This window comes from Sinocyclocheilus anshuiensis, unplaced genomic scaffold (assembly GCF_001515605.1).
Source record: "Sinocyclocheilus anshuiensis isolate Anshui unplaced genomic scaffold, SAMN03320099.WGS_v1.1 scaffold918, whole genome shotgun sequence".
Classification (NCBI taxonomy): Eukaryota; Metazoa; Chordata; class Actinopteri; order Cypriniformes; family Cyprinidae; genus Sinocyclocheilus; species Sinocyclocheilus anshuiensis.
The window spans coordinates 680950-701528 of NW_015540946.1; the positions used below are offsets into that span (position 1 = coordinate 680950).

General features: G+C 37.8%; 1 protein-coding gene across 2 annotated transcripts in view; it reads left to right on the forward strand.

Moving 5' to 3' along the window:
- LOC107689782 (sodium/calcium exchanger 1-like) overlaps positions 1–19908 on the forward strand; it is a 99080-nt gene extending 79172 nt beyond the window's left edge. For both annotated transcript variants that reach the window (XM_016487929.1, XM_016487928.1), the window contains exons 4-7: positions 1186–1325; positions 2146–2245; positions 11990–12265; positions 17462–19908. In XM_016487929.1, the coding sequence (XP_016343415.1) occupies positions 1186–1325; positions 2146–2245; positions 11990–12265; positions 17462–17838 (893 nt within the window). In that variant the 3' untranslated portion in view covers positions 17839–19908. The remainder of the gene's footprint in view (positions 1–1185; positions 1326–2145; positions 2246–11989; positions 12266–17461) is intronic.
- The last annotated feature ends 671 nt before the right edge of the window (positions 19909–20579 follow it).

Consider the following 20579-nt stretch of genomic DNA (forward strand, 5'->3'; position numbering starts at 1 on the left):
ATACATGCTAAAACCATAGTGTATAAGACTCCAAAATACACAGTGGATCAAATAAACTGCAGTCAGAGGGACAGAAAGAGATAGTGATACTGTTTGTATTTTGTTACCTCACAAATCAACAGGCAGAAAAGTGTGGAAAACAGGGTAAAATAAAAATAGAAATCACTGTCTGAGAAAAAGATGACCACCATAATATCAAGACAGAGAGAGAGACTGTTTAGGCTACAGGAACGAGTTGCTCTGCCATTAATCTGACAGTGAATCTTGTTCTGGAATCCTCCACTAATGCCTCAGGGTTTATTTGTGGCTCGAGGTTTATTTGTTCCATTAGATATTTAATTCGTTTACACAGCCGTTTCTGCCTATGAGGCTCATGTTTGTGTTGAGCTTGGAAATGTAGTCATCATAACATGACTATTGCTGTTGTTGGTGTAGCGGTTATACCAGCTGAGCTCATGAACTGAGAAGAAATATGAAATAAATGAGACAGAAAGTGATAGAGGGAATATATGTGATAGTACTTGAAAAATGACATTTCCACTGAAATCACCATGGTGCTGCCCAAAGGATTTTCATTTTCTCCTTTCCCAGGCCTTCCCTTTTGTCTGTCCACGTTAGTGTGTGCATGTGTCTCTACTGTAACCTAATTGTTTTCCTTTCCAAACCTCATCATACCTCCGTGCCTTTAGGTCTGCATCTGCTGCTTTCCTTTGACCCTCTCATTTCATTGTGTGTGTGGATGTGGGTGATTGATTGGGCTAAACCCAGTCACATGATTAGGGGTTGCTTATATCACACACTTACTTAGCCAGAATCCCATTGGGCCCATAGAAGCTTCATCGCATGTAACAAATGAAGGAAAAACCCTACCCCTGACATATTTCTCATATACCGGGTCACAGTGGTCTGTGTGTATTCTATTATAAAAGTATGTTTCGTGAAATGGACCCAGTTTTCTAAATTTATCAACAGAGATCTGTGATTTTGACCTTTTAAAGGATTTTCCTCCACAGAGCCAAATTCTTGTGTTCATTGTAGCATTTTGACAAAAATGTATTTACACAATCCAGTTTATCCACAGAAACCCGTTGATCCACAAACACACTCTAGATGATCATTTGAAATATAAGTTGGCTGGTTTGGCTAGTTTGTTTTCTACTCTCTGACTGGTGCTTTTGTTTTCAGAGGAGGAGAAAGAGCCGGGGCAGGAAGAGGAGGAGCCTCTGACAGGTGAAGAGGAACGACGCATCGCTGAAATGGGGAAGCCAATGCTAGGAGATCACCCCAAACTGGAGATTATCATCGAGGAATCCTATGAATTCAAGGTGTGCTATTTTAGCTACATATTTCCCATTTATTCATAATCACATTAAAGCAACTTTCACCCAAAAATTTAGTTCAACCAAAAATGAAAGTCAAGAGGGTCGGATGTAGTTTTGCACCCCATTGGCTTTCATTGTTTGGACAAAAACGGTTCTTCAAAATATTTTATGTTCTGCTAAAATGGTCAAACAGGATTGTAACGACATGAAGTTTGAGTGAATAACGACAAATTTTTTACATTGCATTTACATGTATATAGTGCATAAATATACAAAAATTATATAGGGCATAAATTTACCAGGTCAGCCAATTATAATGTCAAATTTAATGCAATTATAATGTCAGTTATAAGCTCTAAATATAAAGTGTACTGCAGTAAGATATTTACTGCAATATGCTTTAAACATACTTTTTATTATTATTTGTGGATAATTTTCATGCGCAAACATGACACTGGATTGCTTCATTTAGAATTGACTAACTAACCTTTTAGGTCACTTATGAATCAGACCACAAATCATTCTGTCAGGGAAGTTCAGAGATCTTAAACATTGACATCTCATCGATCGCCTCCACACACTTCAGGACGATCCACATGTGCACTTTAGCCCACACGCACTCGGCGTGCTGAAACATACTCACACTCCGATCCCACACACACTTCACAGCGGGGCAGACCAGAGAGCAGTCAGAAGCACTCGATGAACTGTGGTCCACCTCGTCTGAAGTGTGTATGTTTGTTTGTTCCGGTTAAGTTGCACTGGACAATAATGAAGCGGTCATTCATTTTCTTTGTGCGCTGTCTCTCTCTTTCCCCTATAGAACACAGTTGATAAATTGATTAAAAAGACAAACTTGGCTCTTCTGGTTGGCTCCAACAGCTGGAGGGACCAGTTCATCGAGGCCATCACAGTCAGCGCTGGTGAGTATTTCAGTTTGTGAGGAACATTGGGAGGTCTGATTTAGTGGTTCATTAAAAAAAGAACATCTCGTTCGAGATGATAATCACTCATAAGTGCCTGCAAGGCTTTTTCGTTATTATTGTTGTCATAAAATACATTTTTAGTTAAATAACTACTATTTAGCACTTTGTTTTCGATTGGGTTATTAAGTGTCCAGTCCTGCTCCTGGGAGGCCACCTTCCTCTAGAGTTCAGCCTGCTCTAATACACCTGCCTGGAAGTTTCTAGTAATCCTAAAGAGCTTGATTAACTGGTTCAAGTGTGTTTAATTACACTGAACAAAATTATAAACGTAACACTTTTGTTTTTGCCCCCATTTTTCATGAGCTGAACTCAAAGTTCTAAGACTTTTTCTATGTATACAAAAGGCCTATTTCTCTCAAATATTGTTCACAAATCTGTCTAAATCTGTGTTAGTGAGCACTTCTCCTTTGCCGAGATAATCCATCCACCTCACAGGTGTGGCATATCAAGTTGCTGATTAGACAGCAGGATTATTGCACAGGTGTGCCTTAGGCTGGCCACAAATAAATAAGCTTTCCATTGATGTATGGTTTGTTAGGATAGGACAATATTTGGCCGAGATACAACTATTTGAAAATCTGGAATCTGAGGGTGCAAAAAAATCTAAATATAGAGAAAATTGCCTTTAAAGTTGTCCAAATTAAGTTCTTAGCAATGCATATTACTAATCAAAAATTAAGTTTTAATATATTTACAGTAGGAAATTTACAAAATATCTTCATGGAACATGATCTTTACTTAATATCCTAATGATTTTTGGCATAAAAGAAAAATCAATAATTTTGACCCATACAATGTATTTTTGGCTATTGCTACAAATATACCCCAGCGACTTAAGACTGGTTTTGTGGTCCAGGGTCACATATAAGAAATTAAATAATTATTTCAATTTATTGGATAATTATTATTATTTAATATTATTGTATTGCTTATATTTCATCAATTAATTTATAACAATATCTAAAAGTTTTAAATGTAATAATTTTTTCATAGTAAATTACAATTCCTGCCTTTTCATTTTTTAGGAGATTGGCAATATTAGTTTCTTATGTTTGTTTTCTGTATAGTTACTATCATAATTCATGTGACTGACTGTAGAATTTGTGCATGACATCAGTCAAACCTCTCTGACCCAATTATTGTTCAGCCTGTTCCTCTTCAGTTATTCTTCCGCTAGTTATTGGTCAGTCTGTTTTCAGCTATTCATTTCATCTTGACTTGTTCTTCAGTACCTAATTGTTCAAACAGGTCCATTACATTTTGTCCAATCAGGTCTTATTTTCGATTCAGTGAGTCCTTTACAATCAGCCAAACAAGATAGACAACAACTTTTTAAAATGAAAGGCTGTTATACATGCTAAAACCATAGTGTATAAGACTCCAAAATACACAGTGGATCAAATAAACTGCAGTCAGAGGGACAGAAAGAGATAGTGATACTGTTTGTATTTTGTTACCTCACAAATCAACAGGCAGAAAAGTGTGGAAAACAGGGTAAAATAAAAATAGAAATCACTGTCTGAGAAAAAGATGACCACCATAATATCAAGACAGAGAGAGAGACTGTTTAGGCTACAGGAACGAGTTGCTCTGCCATTAATCTGACAGTGAATCTTGTTCTGGAATCCTCCACTAATGCCTCAGGGTTTATTTGTGGCTCGAGGTTTATTTGTTCCATTAGATATTTAATTCGTTTACACAGCCGTTTCTGCCTATGAGGCTCATGTTTGTGTTGAGCTTGGAAATGTAGTCATCATAACATGACTATTGCTGTTGTTGGTGTAGCGGTTATACCAGCTGAGCTCATGAACTGAGAAGAAATATGAAATAAATGAGACAGAAAGTGATAGAGGGAATATATGTGATAGTACTTGAAAAATGACATTTCCACTGAAATCACCATGGTGCTGCCCAAAGGATTTTCATTTTCTCCTTTCCCAGGCCTTCCCTTTTGTCTGTCCACGTTAGTGTGTGCATGTGTCTCTACTGTAACCTAATTGTTTTCCTTTCCAAACCTCATCATACCTCCGTGCCTTTAGGTCTGCATCTGCTGCTTTCCTTTGACCCTCTCATTTCATTGTGTGTGTGGATGTGGGTGATTGATTGGGCTAAACCCAGTCACATGATTAGGGGTTGCTTATATCACACACTTACTTAGCCAGAATCCCATTGGGCCCATAGAAGCTTCATCGCATGTAACAAATGAAGGAAAAACCCTACCCCTGACATATTTCTCATATACCGGGTCACAGTGGTCTGTGTGTATTCTATTATAAAAGTATGTTTCGTGAAATGGACCCAGTTTTCTAAATTTATCAACAGAGATCTGTGATTTTGACCTTTTAAAGGATTTTCCTCCACAGAGCCAAATTCTTGTGTTCATTGTAGCATTTTGACAAAAATGTATTTACACAATCCAGTTTATCCACAAAAACCTATTGATCCACAAACAGTCATTTAGAATATAAGGTGGCTGGTTTGGCGGGTTCGTACTCTCTGACTGGTGCTTTTGTTTTCAGAGGAGGAGAAAGAGCCGGGGCAGGAAGAGGAGGAGCCTCTGACAGGTGAAGAGGAACGACGCATCGCTGAAATGGGGAAGCCAATGCTAGGAGATCACCCCAAACTGGAGATTATCATCGAGGAATCCTATGAATTCAAGGTGTGCTATTTTAGCTACATATTTCCCATTTATTCATAATCACATTAAAGCAACTTTCACCCAAAAATTTAGTTCAACCAAAAATGAAAGTCAAGAGGGTCGGATGTAGTTTTGCACCCCATTGGCTTTCATTGTTTGGACAAAAACGGTTCTTCAAAATATTTTATGTTCTGCTAAAATGGTCAAACAGGATTGTAACGACATGAAGTTTGAGTGAATAACGACAAATTTTTTACATTGCATTTACATGTATATAGTGCATAAATATACAAAAATTATATAGGGCATAAATTTACCAGGTCAGCCAATTATAATGTCAAATTTAATGCAATTATAATGTCAGTTATAAGCTCTAAATATAAAGTGTACTGCAGTAAGATATTTACTGCAATATGCTTTAAACATACTTTTTATTATTATTTGTGGATAATTTTCATGCGCAAACATGACACTGGATTGCTTCATTTAGAATTGACTAACTAACCTTTTAGGTCACTTATGAATCAGACCACAAATCATTCTGTCAGGGAAGTTCAGAGATCTTAAACATTGACATCTCATCGATCGCCTCCACACACTTCAGGACGATCCACATGTGCACTTTAGCCCACACGCACTCGGCGTGCTGAAACATACTCACACTCCGATCCCACACACACTTCACAGCGGGGCAGACCAGAGAGCAGTCAGAAGCACTCGATGAACTGTGGTCCACCTCGTCTGAAGTGTGTATGTTTGTTTGTTCCGGTTAAGTTGCACTGGACAATAATGAAGCGGTCATTCATTTTCTTTGTGCGCTGTCTCTCTCTTTCCCCTATAGAACACAGTTGATAAATTGATTAAAAAGACAAACTTGGCTCTTCTGGTTGGCTCCAACAGCTGGAGGGACCAGTTCATCGAGGCCATCACAGTCAGCGCTGGTGAGTATTTCAGTTTGTGAGGAACATTGGGAGGTCTGATTTAGTGGTTCATTAAAAAAAGAACATCTCGTTCGAGATGATAATCACTCATAAGTGCCTGCAAGGCTTTTTCGTTATTATTGTTGTCATAAAATACATTTTTAGTTAAATAACTACTATTTAGCACTTTGTTTTCGATTGGGTTATTAAGTGTCCAGTCCTGCTCCTGGGAGGCCACCTTCCTCTAGAGTTCAGCCTGCTCTAATACACCTGCCTGGAAGTTTCTAGTAATCCTAAAGAGCTTGATTAACTGGTTCAAGTGTGTTTAATTACACTGAACAAAATTATAAACGTAACACTTTTGTTTTTGCCCCCATTTTTCATGAGCTGAACTCAAAGATCTAAGACTTTTTCTATGTATACAAAAGGCCTATTTCTCTCAAATATTGTTCACAAATCTGTCTAAATCTGTGTTAGTGAGCACTTCTCCTTTGCCGAGATAATCCATCCACCTCACAGGTGTGGCATATCAAGTTGCTGATTAGACAGCAAAACAAAAGTGTTGCGTTTATAATTTTGTTCAGTATAGGTTTAAAGCTGAGCTCTGCTGGAAGGTGGCCCTCCAGGAGCAGGATTAGACATCCCTGGGTTATATAGATTGCATCAAATGTTGTGCTTATTGTTTCCTTTTGAAATTTCGAAAGTATGGTACTCCCTGCTGTAAAGCGCCCCCTGGTGGCTGCTGTTTTACAAAAGAAATTCAGTTGTACAGCCTCACCTCACTCAGACACTTAGGGCTGCGCAAAGGAGTCTTTATTCTCTGTAAAGGAGAGAAAGAAAGTAGATGGAGGCGGAGAAAGAGAAAAATGAGAGAGGGATTATTTTTTCGGTTTGTTTTCTCTGAAGTAATTAGCACTCGCAGCACGACCTCAGAGAGACTGATGATCATAGAGGCTGCTGCTCTAGTCGTGTATGTGTGTGTGTTTGTGTGGATCAGGTGTTGGTGACTAAGGCCCAATCCCAATTCTACCCCTTAGCCCTTCCCCTTTGATTCAGTATTTAAACTGTTATTAATAAAAAGTCGTGGGGCAGCGTTGACAAGTGTATTTTCTCCTGGATGTGTGAGCTGCGCGATCTCCGATATATATGTGTGTGTGTGTGTGTGTGTGTGTGTGTGAGCGTGCGCGTGCATGTTGCTCTATCTGCTGTCAGAGCTGACCTGTAATCACCAGTGCAATACTACTAGGCATAGACTTCTGTCAGACCAAGTCTTTTCATACAGCATCTACAGTAGTTATGTTGGTTGTTTTCAAAATAGCTTTTTTTCATGTAAAAAAATTCTTTAATATATGTAGAGGAATTTAAAGGGATATTCCACACAAAAAATTAATTCTGTCATCATTTACTCACCATCTTGTCATTCCAAACCCGTATTACTAATATCTGAAGTATCTGATTTAAGTATGAATTGTTCTTGTGAGTCTTTTCAATTAATCAGTTGGATGATTCAGTAGTTTTTTCCTCCACTACACCTCTCAAATCTCATTCAGATTCACATTTATTTAGATTTGTTGTGTCAAGCCATGTCGGGCCAAGTTGTCAGTAATGGTAAATGTCATTGGTTCTTGTATGTCTTTTAACAAATCACAGTGTTCCAAATTTCAGTATGTGCATTTTCAAATCGTATGAATAAGATTTGAGTGCACAAGTCATATGGACAATTTATATTATACTTTCATGGTGCTTTTTTGTCATTTTTTGGAACTTGGCAGCCCCTGGCCACCTTTCACCTTCATTGTGGAAAACAGCAGCGTGAACATCCTGCATTAATCATTGCCATCACTGACAGATAACAAATGGAAAACTGGTTTATTTTTTTTATCTAATGCCACTGAGTACAGAACAGAGATTTCTCCATGACTTTTTATCAGGACACGCAGACACATACATATACGCAAATGTACACAGAAAGGGACAAAGAAGCGGAAAAGGTCTGCAGCTAATGGCAGTAAATTGAAGAGTTTAAAGTATAAAAGCTTTTAATAAAAAGCTAAATGTCAGACTCTGCAGCACAGCGAGATGATTTATATTGAAAGATAAGGAGAGAGTAAACACAACATGAGCACTGAGTGTGTGGGGGTTTACTTATCTATAGATGGACATAAAATTGTCCCCAGAAGTTAGCTACATGTGACACAAACCTCCCTTTGGAGACATTTGGGGATATCCTTAACTGGACAAATGATCCATGAAGCATTTTTTCATAAATAATTTAAAATAAACAACATAATTCTAAATGATCTTTGAGGGTTAAGATAATTGTTATTATATAAAAATCGTTTTCAGTAAATGAAATAAAGCTGAAATAAAATGTAATATAAATAGCAGAAAAAAAAATGAAAACACACACACACTTATATATGACAAAAGCCCCTAACAAAATTACAAATTACTAAAATTTAAACTAAAATGAAAATGAAAACTGAAAATGTAAAAATGAAAGCTACAATTCAGAATATTAATATATAGTATAATTATATATAAATAATACTAATATCATTATTTAAAATTTTTATTTAAAAACAATGTAAGTCTATAGTATGTCCTCATTTAGGGGAAAATCATTGCCAAATATAAGCTAAATTTGACAAAACCTCTCTTTGAGGAAGTCTGTGAAGGTCAGTCTGTAGAAACTATATTTAGATTTATATAAAACAGTAGCTTACACAACTTTGCAAGTCAATTGATCTAGTTTAAAGGTTTTTTTTTTTAATTGCATTGTCAATGACATTATGGTGACTGTGGTCTGAAAGCAAACTGATGCGCTTTTATGAAGCGTTTACTCCCTTCAGACACACTGAAACGGACAGCACATAAAGCAATACATTGACCTTCTCTGTCTCTTTAGCACAGATGTGTGCATATTTACTCTGTCAGGAAATACAAGATGGATTCAAATGTGAGGTTAGATGGTAATTTATTAAACGTGAACAAAACAAGCAAAGTCACAGAAAACAGATAGTCGTGGGTGCAGTGATGACAGGCCTCCTCGGTAACGCTAGGCTGCAGTGAGCAAAGACGCATAAATCTCCAACCACGAGACAACGAGTGGAAACCAGTCCAATAATCCAGAAACTGCAGCCAGTAAATCCACCAGAGAGCAGGAATCAGGAACCGAGCAAAACATGAGGCACTGCAACAAGAACAGACATGAGACAACGATCTGACAAAGACAAGACCAAATGCTGAGACTAATATAGGGCAGCTGACAAGCCACAGCTGAACCTAATAATCAATCAACAGTAGTACACCGAACGACCAGAAGGGGCCGATGCATCTATGAACCATGACATACACACATGCTGCAGTAACAGCAGACATCATCGTGACCTTCAAATACTCTTGAGCTGTGATGAAACACATATACACTCGTGTAGATCAGCTGACATTTCTGTTTGAATCTTTAAAAGCGACTCACAATGATTCAGTCTTTTTGAATCTTTTTGAATTTGAGGTTATAATCATAGTTTTTATTTGATACCTTTTTTGTGTATTTTTAATGATCAGTATGAATGTTCTGTCTAAGCGTGTGTGTGTGTGTGTGTGTGTGTGTTCCAGCCTAAGCATCTACTTTATCAATAATCCTTTTAATCACAGTGTGCAATCAGGTTTTTGCCTGTGAACAGAATGAATGTCTTAGTGAGCCAATGACTAAATCCACTGACTTGAATATGTTTGCTCTCAGCTGCTGCTGTGAATAGGCGAGATTTCTGAACATCCTGTAGCATCTAATCACACTTTAAAGGAACAGCCTCACCTGTCAAGAGAGCATTGTGTGGGCGCCTGGAAGCTGCTCTCTTTACGCTCTCAAGGAAATGCAGCGCCAACAGAATATCAAACAGATTACAACCTTCCTGAACACACACACGCACACTGTGTGCTCTACATATCGATAAAGGCTTTATCGATATGATAAAAAATTTGTTTTTTATCATATCGATAAAAAACTAATATTGAAGAACTCCCGCAAACAGTGTCCCATTTTTCATATTTATTTAAATCACTTTTAGCATTTCATAACTCTATTTTATAATAAATGTCTATATTGTTTTGGTAACAAATCCATTTCTCTGCATTTATGCAAAACTATTTGTGGAAGTTAGAGGTGTCGCAGTATACCAGTATTGATGATAACTGTGATATTTAAGAAATGAAATATTGATATCATGTTAATAGGGGTTCCGCAATTTACAAACTGTTCCCATCTGAAACTGTTTAAAAATGAAATAGGTCTGCCATCAAACAGGATGTCATGTTAATACTGTAATAATAATGTTAAAGGGGTCATATGATGCTTTTTTAAAGATCATTATTTTGTGTATTTGGTGTAACAGAATATGTTGACATGCTTTAATGTTCAAAAAACACATTATTTTTCAAATACTGTACATTATTGTAGGTCCTCTATGCCCCGCCTCTCTCAAACACGTCGTTTTCAACAAAGCCCCTTCCTTTGACAAGCGCAGTCTGCTCTGATTGGCCAGCTGACCCAGTGCATTGTGATTGGCCGAACACCGCAAGCACTCGTCAGAAATGTAACGCCCCTTACCATAATCGCGAGCTTCATCTTTCAAAATAAATGTAAAGACAGTAAATAATGTCATTAGTTTTACCATCAGTTCAAGCCCGAAAGGGGAACAGACGCATTATGCAAATATTCCCACATAGTGACCTAGATATGTGGGGGCATGTTAGAACGAGCCGTTTTAGGGGGGTGTGGCAGAGTCTTAACTTTGATAAAGTATATCTCTTTGGTTTTGAGACTTTAGTCTTTGCAACTTCAGGGATCTTATCTATTCACGAACAGCTTGTAACACTCCAAAGAGAAAGGAAAACTTGAAATCGCATCATATGACCCCTTTAAATTCATTTGTCCAAGATAATCGTGTAGTGAAAATCGAATATCGTGACAGCCTTATTGGAAGTATTACAGTTGTTTAGAGAAGTGCTGTAGTGGTTTTTGTTGTAGAAGAAAATGACATCCAAGTAGCTTTTATCTCAGTGGGCCTTTAGACACATTGTATCCTATCAGCTAAAAATAATTTACATTGTACATTGTACTAACTTATTACCTGTTTACATCTGTGTGTGTGTGTGTGTGAAGGTTTCAGCTGTACTGCCACAACGACTGACCTGGTATGTGGCTTTTAGGTACAAAATATATATTTTTTATATTTTCTGAAGAAAAGTGGTGCCTGGTGTGTGCAAAACTCACTGCTACAATGATGTTTTTTGTAGGCAGTTGCCAGGTTGCTGCTGTGTGGTTGCTAAGGTCTTCTGAGTGATTTTAAGTGCATTCCTATTCAGTTGATAGGATGTTGATGTTCTGGGTGGTTGATAGGGGGATGCTAAGGTGTTCTGGCTAGTTCTGAGTGATTTTTAGATACATTCCTATGCAGTTGCAACGGTGTTCTGGTGGGTTGCTGTGGTATTCTGGGTTGTTCCCAGGTGGTTGCTAGATTGTTATGGATGGTTGTTAGGTGGTTTCTTATTAGCCCAAGTGAAAACAGGCCACTCTGGCCCCCAGAAATGGGTCGGATCCCTGCTTCAATGTATATCTGATATTTTTTGCTTGTTTTATTGCCTGCCATGTGAACATTGTAGGTCAGTTTGCTTAGAAAAGTTGCAAAATTGAGATAAATAACACTTTTTGAAAGTCAACTTTAGTTATTCTGCTGACTAAGTAACTTTGCAACTACATGTCAACTACCAGCTATTAGAATATTAGTAGTCGGTCTGCTTACTATTTGCTAACACTTTATTTTGATCATCCACCAACAGATATTCTACTAACTTTAAGTAACTCTATTAGTTACTCTAATAGACCTAACAGTCTATTAATATTCTGCTAATAGTCTAATGAAAGTTAGTTGACATGTAGTTGCAAAGCTACTTATAGTTAGTAGAATATCCAAAGTGGATGATCAAAATAAAGTGTAACCTTGAGATATCATTAATTTCCGTAGCACTAATGATACAGGACATGTGCCAAATTTCAGTACTTAGGGGTTTATTAACCTTCTATAAGGTCATATTTAATTATTTCTCATTATCTTCCTGCAGGTGAGGATGATGATGATGAAGAATGCGGAGAGGAGAAGCTCCCCTCCTGCTTTGATTATGTCATGCATTTCCTCACTGTCTTCTGGAAAGTTCTCTTTGCCTTTGTCCCGCCCACCGACTACTGGAACGGGTGGGCATGTTTCGTGGTGTCAATCACTATGATTGGCGTCCTGACGGCTTTCATCGGAGACCTGGCATCGCACTTCGGCTGCACCATCGGACTCAAAGACTCTGTCACAGCAGTGGTGTTTGTGGCTCTGGGAACTTCAGTCCCAGGTGACAGAGAGAGGGCAGTGGGTAACATAAAAAACATATGTGCCTCTGATTTTTGTCTTTCAGCCACCCATGTTTGTGTTTACATACAGTCATTTATCATAAAATGAGGATGTCCAAGCACTAGTGTGTGTGTGTGTGTGTGTGTGTGTGTGTGTGTGTGTGTGTGTGTGTGTGTGTGTGTGTGTGTGTGCGCGCGCGTGTGCGTGCTGGGCTATGATTATGATATATCATATAATTATGCAGAGTAAAGCTCCTTGCTACATTGCACATCCATATATTACCTTCATCAGTCATGATAACTGTTATTTAAAACAGGAGACACACACACATACTGCTATGTTCATGTACAGAACACACATACCCAGCCGTTAAAGAGATTGGGTTTGCTGGAAGAGCAGTGCATGTTCACCATGTTTAGTATTCCAGACACACTGGACTGCTCATAGAGAAAACGCTGAGAGGGCAGAAACAGAAGCATTCCCATCTCCCTCTCTAATGCTGTTCTTCTCCCTCTTTACCTCACTCACACCATTTCTTTTCTCACCATCTCTCGCTCTTTTGCTCTTCTCATCTCACTGCAGAAAATCATTTTCTTGCATTTGCATCTTGCTTGTAAAAGCCATCATAATGTACATGGACAATGTCATGCACACACAAGGACATCATTTTCTTAATTAGTATTTTTTCAAAACATCCTTAAGAGGTCAATTCACCCGAAAATAATATTATTGTCATTATTTGTTCACTCTCATGTCGATCCAAACATGCATGACTTTCTTTAGTCTGTGGAACACAAAATAAGATTCTTTGAATAATGCTTTTTGTCCATAAACAATAAAAGTCAATGGAGTTCAAAACAACAATGGACCCCACTGAAATTCATTGTATGGAAACAAATAATATCTTTGTGTTTAACGGAATAAAAAAGTCATAAAGATATGGAACAATATGAGGTTGAGTAAATTGTGACAGAATTGTAATTTTTGGGTGAACTATCTCTTTAACAAAAGGATCAATTTCCTTGAGAAGTTTTTTCCTGGACCCAAATTTTATTGCAGTACAAAAAGAAACCTTAATTATATATTGATTGAGTAGTACCGTTTGTGTAAAAACTAATATTGAAGAACTTCCGCAGTATACCAATATTGATGATAACTGTGATATTTAAGAAATGAAATATTGATATCATGTTAATAGGGGTTCCGCAATTTACCTGTATTGGCAATAAGCGTGGCGTTTAAAAAATTAAATAGGCCTGCCATTAAACAGGATGTCATGTTAATACTGTAATAATAATGTTAAATTAATTTGTCCAAGATAATCGTGTAGTGAAAATCTAATATCGTGACAGCCTTATTGGAAGTATTACAGTTTTTTAGAGAAGTGCTGTAGTGGTTTTTGTTTTAGAAGAAAATTACATCCAAGTGGCTTTTATCTCAGTGGGCCTTTAGACACATTGTACCCTATCAGCTAAAAATAATTTACATTGTACATTATCTGGTAAAATCACTTTGCTAACGTATTACCTGCTTACATCTGTGTGTGTGTGTGTGTGTGTGTGTATGTGTGTGTGTGTGTGTGTGTGTGTGTGTGCATGTGCTTAGATGGTCTTGATAAAGTCACAAAGTCTGGTCAGGTGCCAAGAACAATGGGGCACTTACACATTTAACTAGTAAACGGTCAAAAATCGAAGTCAATAGTAAGGTAAATGAAGCAAACTTTAAAAACCATTCTAGTGAAAGGTTTACGACCACATCTATTGATTGTTTTTCTGCTGTTTCTGCACAGTTTGACAAAATGACAAATGCTGCACGTTGCAAACTGAACGGGGCTTTATTGAGCCGTTAGCAAATGTGTCAATCTGTATTGAGAGATTAAAGCTGTACTGAGTACCGAGAAAACAACTGAACTTCCAAATAGCCAAGCGAGCCTGGCGAAGGAAATGTACGCTGACTGATAAGGCAGCTTTTCACGAATGCTTTTAAAGTGCCCCTTTTATGCCATTTTTAAGGATCCTAATATTGTTTCGGGAGGCTCCTACAACAGGTTTACATGCATGCAAGGTCAAAAAACACATTTTCTCATAATATACATTTAATTTCACTGCATTTCTCAATGATTCGTAAACGATTCATACAAAGCAGTTCGAAGTGTCAGTCTCTCTAAACCCCTGCTTTCGTGAGCCTATTCTGCTCTGATTGGTCAGATGGCTCAGTCCTTTGTTTTTGGTCTAAAGTACTACATACAGCGCATGTTGGAAACGAAACACCATTGCCATAACTGAATGACAGCTCCAGAGAGAATGAATAGAGAGAAAAGATGCTATCAATTTTACCCTATAAATTCAAGCCCAAGTCCCCGAGATTAGAGAAGCAGTCATCAGTAAAATGACGGGAACACAAAAAAGACTGGGGTTGTATGACTGCTGTAGTATCGTTGGAACAATGAATGTCAATGACTGATTCTTTGCAGCCTCATCTTTCGGATGTGAAAATAAAACTAAATTTATTTCACAACGTAGGACACAGCGTCTTCTCGACATGATGTTAATCACACACACAAGGTACAGTGTTTGACGGCAGGGTTAAGTTGTTCGCGGCCAGCCAACATAGAACATAAGTGGGCATTATGCAAATGTGTTACTCTGTGTCGTGTAGCCGTCACAGAAGAGGGATTCGAATTCCTGATGACTCGTTTAAGTGATTCAGGCTGAGCCACAGAGACATTTGTAGTTGATAAAATACTAAATTTGTGGTCATTTTTTTTAATTTGTGTCCGTGTGCAAACATAAGCAGTTTGAGGTTAATAACAGTTTCAAAGTCTGTAACAGTCTGGAACACTGATCGCTTTAACTCCGTAATGATTAACTGCTCCCGAGCGTCTTTCTGGGATGAAGCTTTTCATCGCCATGACACCCACATTAGCGGCAGTTGTCGTCCGCACGCTGCCAGGCTCTTTGGCAGGACTTTACACCAGACTGGGTGTTAGCTGAGCCTTAACTGAGAATTTCCATGGTAATGCCATGGAAACGGCTCCATCCATGCTGTTGTTTACAGCAACATAACAGGACAGTGATGAACAACGAGAAGGGAAAATGTTATTTCAGAAATAAGCACTACAGTGAACCCAGCTTTGACTTCATTTTGCTGTGTCTTTGAGATGTTGTTGAGTCAGTTTTGGTCTCTTAAGCCTTTAAATGGCTGATGTTGCTCTCAGATACTTTGTGTGATTTGCAGGGAAAGTTTCTAACCTTCACTTTTAGACAGATGTTGAGTGCTGCAGTCATGTCGTGCTGGAATTACCATAATTACGAGATGACAACTTTGAGCTGCTCACATCCTTGGACTCAAAAATGATTCATTTCTATGGGAACGCTAATTGTTAATTTCAGAAAAATGCCTCATGATGACGTTAAAACACCTCCTTAAGCACACTATTTTAAAATCGAACACTAAACAAACAGCACACTATTACATTACGTATAATAAAATGACATATTAATCATATTTTGAAATTAGTTTCTTCTGCTCACTGAAGCTGTATTTATTTGATCAAAAATACAGTGATACACAATGAAAATTGTGAAACATTATTACTATTTAAAATAACCCCTTTTCGTTCTAATAATTAAATATATTCTTACTCAGGTCTTATGTGTCACTTGATCCTTCAGAAATCATTCTAATATGCTGATTTGATGCTGAAGAAGCATTTCTTATTATTATCAATGTTGAACATTTGCTGCTTAATATTTTTGGGGAAACCAAAATGTCTTTAAATCAAGTATGATAGTATATATCATAATGATCTTCTTTTTTTTTTTGGTTTGATGTAATGTTCAGTGATAAAAAATATTTTTGGGTATTTTTTCACTTAAGATGCACTTGAGATGCACTGCAGGAACACAAATATGTAAATATGAATGTGTGAATATTAAAGTGTATATCCGCAGGGTAGCAAGACCTTTAAATGAGGATAATGGCTCTTTGTGACCACAGGCAGCAAAGAGTAATATCATCATATCCAGAGCAGTTCAGCAGGGTTTTGTGTTATGCACTATATTAGCATAACGACGAGAGAGAGGAAGATTAAAAGAGACAGAGAGGAATAAAGAGTTAGAAAGGGAGTGTATGTGCATCTAGGATTATTTAGAGGTCTTTCCAGACAGAACGCACAATCAGCATCCTCATGGTTTCTCAGCTGTCTGCAGTAGATCACCCTGTTAACATGCAGCTGTCTCTGAGCGAGAGAAACAGCAGACAGCCCTCTGATTTCAACTCAAATCAGAGGTTAACCAGGCTTTTATTACAAAATTACATCCTCACCAAAAAAGGAGAGACACGCGAGAGAGAGACAAGATGAGTACTGTGTGCGCATATACTTGTGTGTGCACTGCGCACAAAAAAAAAAAAAAGGAAGAGTTTTCTCAACTATTATTTTTGTTTTATTTTCTGGAAGAAAAAAAACATCTAAACATTTAGACAAACAATATGTACTTGAAGTAAAACTATTTTAATTATTTGTTTATTTTAATTACTTGATGTTAATTTAATATTTTTTAATTACTTGTTTTCAGAAAATATATCTCGATTTTTTTAATTTATTTATTATTTTTCATTCTTGTTTTAAGCATAACCTTACATTTATGCATTTTTGTTACGTTAATGCTTTTTGTGATTCATGGCAAAATACATACATACATAAATGTTCTTCATTTTGAAAAACTTTGATTATTTATTTTACAAGTATAATGTGTAAGTTACATTATTAAACTGTCACAATATTTATGAAATAATGATAGAATATTTATGAAATATTGCTTGATAAACTTGCTCAGATACACTTAGTCACTCATCTATGTATTCTAGTTACATTAATGCTCTTTATGATTTATGGTTTACTTAGTTGTCCTTTTTGGACAAAAATTGTTCCCAGAAATGATCTAAATCTTTCCAAATCAATTAAAATAAATAAATGCATACATATTTTATTTTTGAACATTGTATTTGTTTGTTTGTTTATTTATTTATTATTTTACAATTAATATAATTAATTTTATTAATATAATTTATATAATATAATATAATTTTATTAATCTACCAGAATGTTTATGAATCATGATAACTATTGACAGAAGTGTTTTACTGTACTAACACCTCTCGTTTCTTTCTCTTTCTCCTGTCATCTTGCTCTCAGACACCTTTGCCAGTAAAGTGGCAGCGACACAGGATCAGTACGCGGACGCGTCCATTGGAAACGTGACGGGCAGCAACGCCGTGAACGTCTTCTTGGGCATCGGAGTGGCCTGGTCCATCGCCGCCATCTACCACAACTCAAAGGGCCACGATTTCAAGGTGGAGCCGGGTAGCCTGGCCTTCTCTGTCACCCTCTTCACCATTTTCGCCTTTATCTGCGTGGCAGTGCTCATGTACCGTCGCCGGCCCGACATCGGCGGCGAGCTGGGGGGTCCACGGACTGCTAAAGCGCTGACCACCATGCTTTTCGTCAGCCTCTGGCTCCTCTACATCCTGTTCTCCTCTCTGGAGGCTTACTGCCACATCAAGGGCTTCTAAACACACATACAAGCGCTCACACATGCATATACACGCAGAACTACACACCTTCACACAGTGACACACACCATCATACATTCTGTGGAAAATACACAAAGACTAAAGGGAAAAGACTAAAGACTGCAGAGGAAGGCAACAGCGGTGGACTCGGTTTTGGGTTCATGTGGATAATCGTTTTCCGCAGACCATCGGCCTGTTCTTCTGTTCTCTCAACACGCCACTCCTTCATCCTCATCTTCCTCTGTTTGTTGTGTGACTGCATCTGATTGGACAGGGTGTGACCACAGTGTTCAAACATCAAACCTAGACTATGAAAAGCTACTATTGCTACCTTTAACTACTGTAGTTGTGCTTTTTTAACCTAAACCAGTATAAAAGCCACGTGGGACCGTGGAATCTGTAAGCTCCCTTCTTAGTGCCATGGAACTCTGGATAATGTGGCTGTGTGTTATAGGTTTATTATCTTAATATGTGGACCGAGCGGTACTGTAATTTTGCTTGGGTGATTTTTCAGACACATTACTTTATGTGTTTACAAATAATGTAATCGGAGCGGTCCTAACTGAAAGGGGTCGACTAAACGGCTTTTGTTGTTCTTAAGCAGCTTCTAGTTCCCGTGAAGGCCAGTTTTTATCCTGCTCTTGCACTGGTGCAGTTCATTCCAGTTCAGAAAGAGAATAACAATAAGGAGAGTGCAGTACGCCAGCTCTAATCTCTCCCGGCGCTGAAGCTTTAGAGACCAGAGGTGCACTAGTGCAAGACTTTGATTTAAAAGCCTTGATCTGACGTTCTCAAAAATCGTAAAGTGCTATTGAAGAGCTCGGGTTAAGGAACATCCTGAATTTTCTAATATAAATATACCACAGTTTGTTACTGATTAGATGATTAATTTATGCAATCGATGGACCGTGTGTGAGGTCAGTCTAGTGACGATAATCCAGCATGTGACATGCTTTTGCCAACATCACATTGAGAGTTTACAATTATGACTGTTACTTTCTGTCCAAACCTACACGCATACATTTACGGACACACACACTACGAGAAATACGCAAAAACAGTGGCCATAATTTCAGCGATTTGTTCTCAGACACACAATTTACAGTCTTACACATGCAAGCATGTATAATTGGTAGACTTTTGCTTGATAAACTTACTCATGCAGATACAGTCAGTCACTCATCTATGTGGAGTTTACGAGGGCGCGCTTTCCCTCCAACCCTGCTGAGATTGCTTCTTTGTACTGTGTAGATTCGCTGCATATGGAGCTGTAAGGTTAAACTCGTAGAGTAGTCACGGTTTTAGACGTAGGTCGATTTTAAAAGCAGAAATTGTAGAACTAATCTGAATTTGACTCTAAACACCTTTAGGATAGCATGGTTTAACACAAACGAACTGAAAAAAATGTAGCTCGGTTTTCAATTTTGAAAATGCAATTGCAGGATTTTTCACTCTCCAAAGTTTGATTTCCAGTCTTAATGGGGAAGTAAAAATGTACTGAGCACAGTAGATCGGATGTAGTTATTTTTGACTTCATCTATTGTGTAGTTTGCGCCAAATTTGCCAAAGGGAAAATCTTTCTAATGGAGAACTGCAGTGTGCCACACAGCCCCTAAAGTGGGTTTTCTATTTCGAATCGTACGTTTTTTTACCCACACCAAAAATGTCCTTGCAAGGATAAAGAGGCCTTGGTGACATTTCTTATTGGTGTTTGTACTGAAGGGATCCAGCCTACAGCTCTTTTACTGCATCTGAACACCTTTTCTTGTAATGAAAGCGTGTTTTTAAAGGGATTCTGTGTTGGGGTTTGTAGTTTCGGTAGCTTGATTTTGAAAGAGAAGAAGAATTTAGCTTGAATAGAAGTTTATTCTTTCTTTTTTGTTGTGTTCGTTTTATTTTGTTTTACATTTTTAATGAAAGGAAATTATATTGTACCAGCTCCAGGGCATTTCTGTAGGAAACCTTTGATGATGACCTTTAATTACTGATGAAGATGATCCGCTGTTGCTTTCTAATTCTAAGATCCACAAGAAAGACACTACAAACAAAGAAGGACAAAACCAAAAAAAAATCTATTTAACCAATAAACAAACAGATGAAGTTGGAGTGAAGTTGGTGAAACCATGTGAATTACAGCCATACCAAGTTCTGCCGAGAAGACTTTGACGGCTCGCTAGCCGTCACACCAACCGACCGCAGGTGTGTCTCTCTGTACGGGGCGTTCAAACGGTACATGGTCTCTACGGTTTATACTGTATATGTATTTGCTTTGGCAGAGCAGGGGTCAGCAATTGTGCGTCTGTGCTCTGTGGTCTGTAAATCAGGGCGTGGCTGCATTGGAACCACCCCCCTGTGGAACCTAACCCCTCCCCTTACCCCGCCCCCTTGTTTGCCATGTCCATATTTGGAATGTTAATGTGCTTAGTGTTGACAATGCATGGATGCTAACCTGTCTGTATATAGTACGCAGAATCCCCTTCATTAATGTAGTCAACAGAGGTTTGAAAGCTGTATAGATATTCAGACTTTTGTTTCGTTTGCTTGTTCATTTGATTTTCCTGTCCATAAGTTTCATTTGAATGCGTTTCGTTTTTTGTTTTCTTTACTTGCACATGTATATTAAAAAGGCAGTATCTGTTGTTTGGTGCAGGAGCACATGTACAAACGAAGGAAGCAGTATATCAAGGTCCTTTGCTTGGTTGTTGCAATGGTTGTATTATTTAACAGTATGAAATATTTTG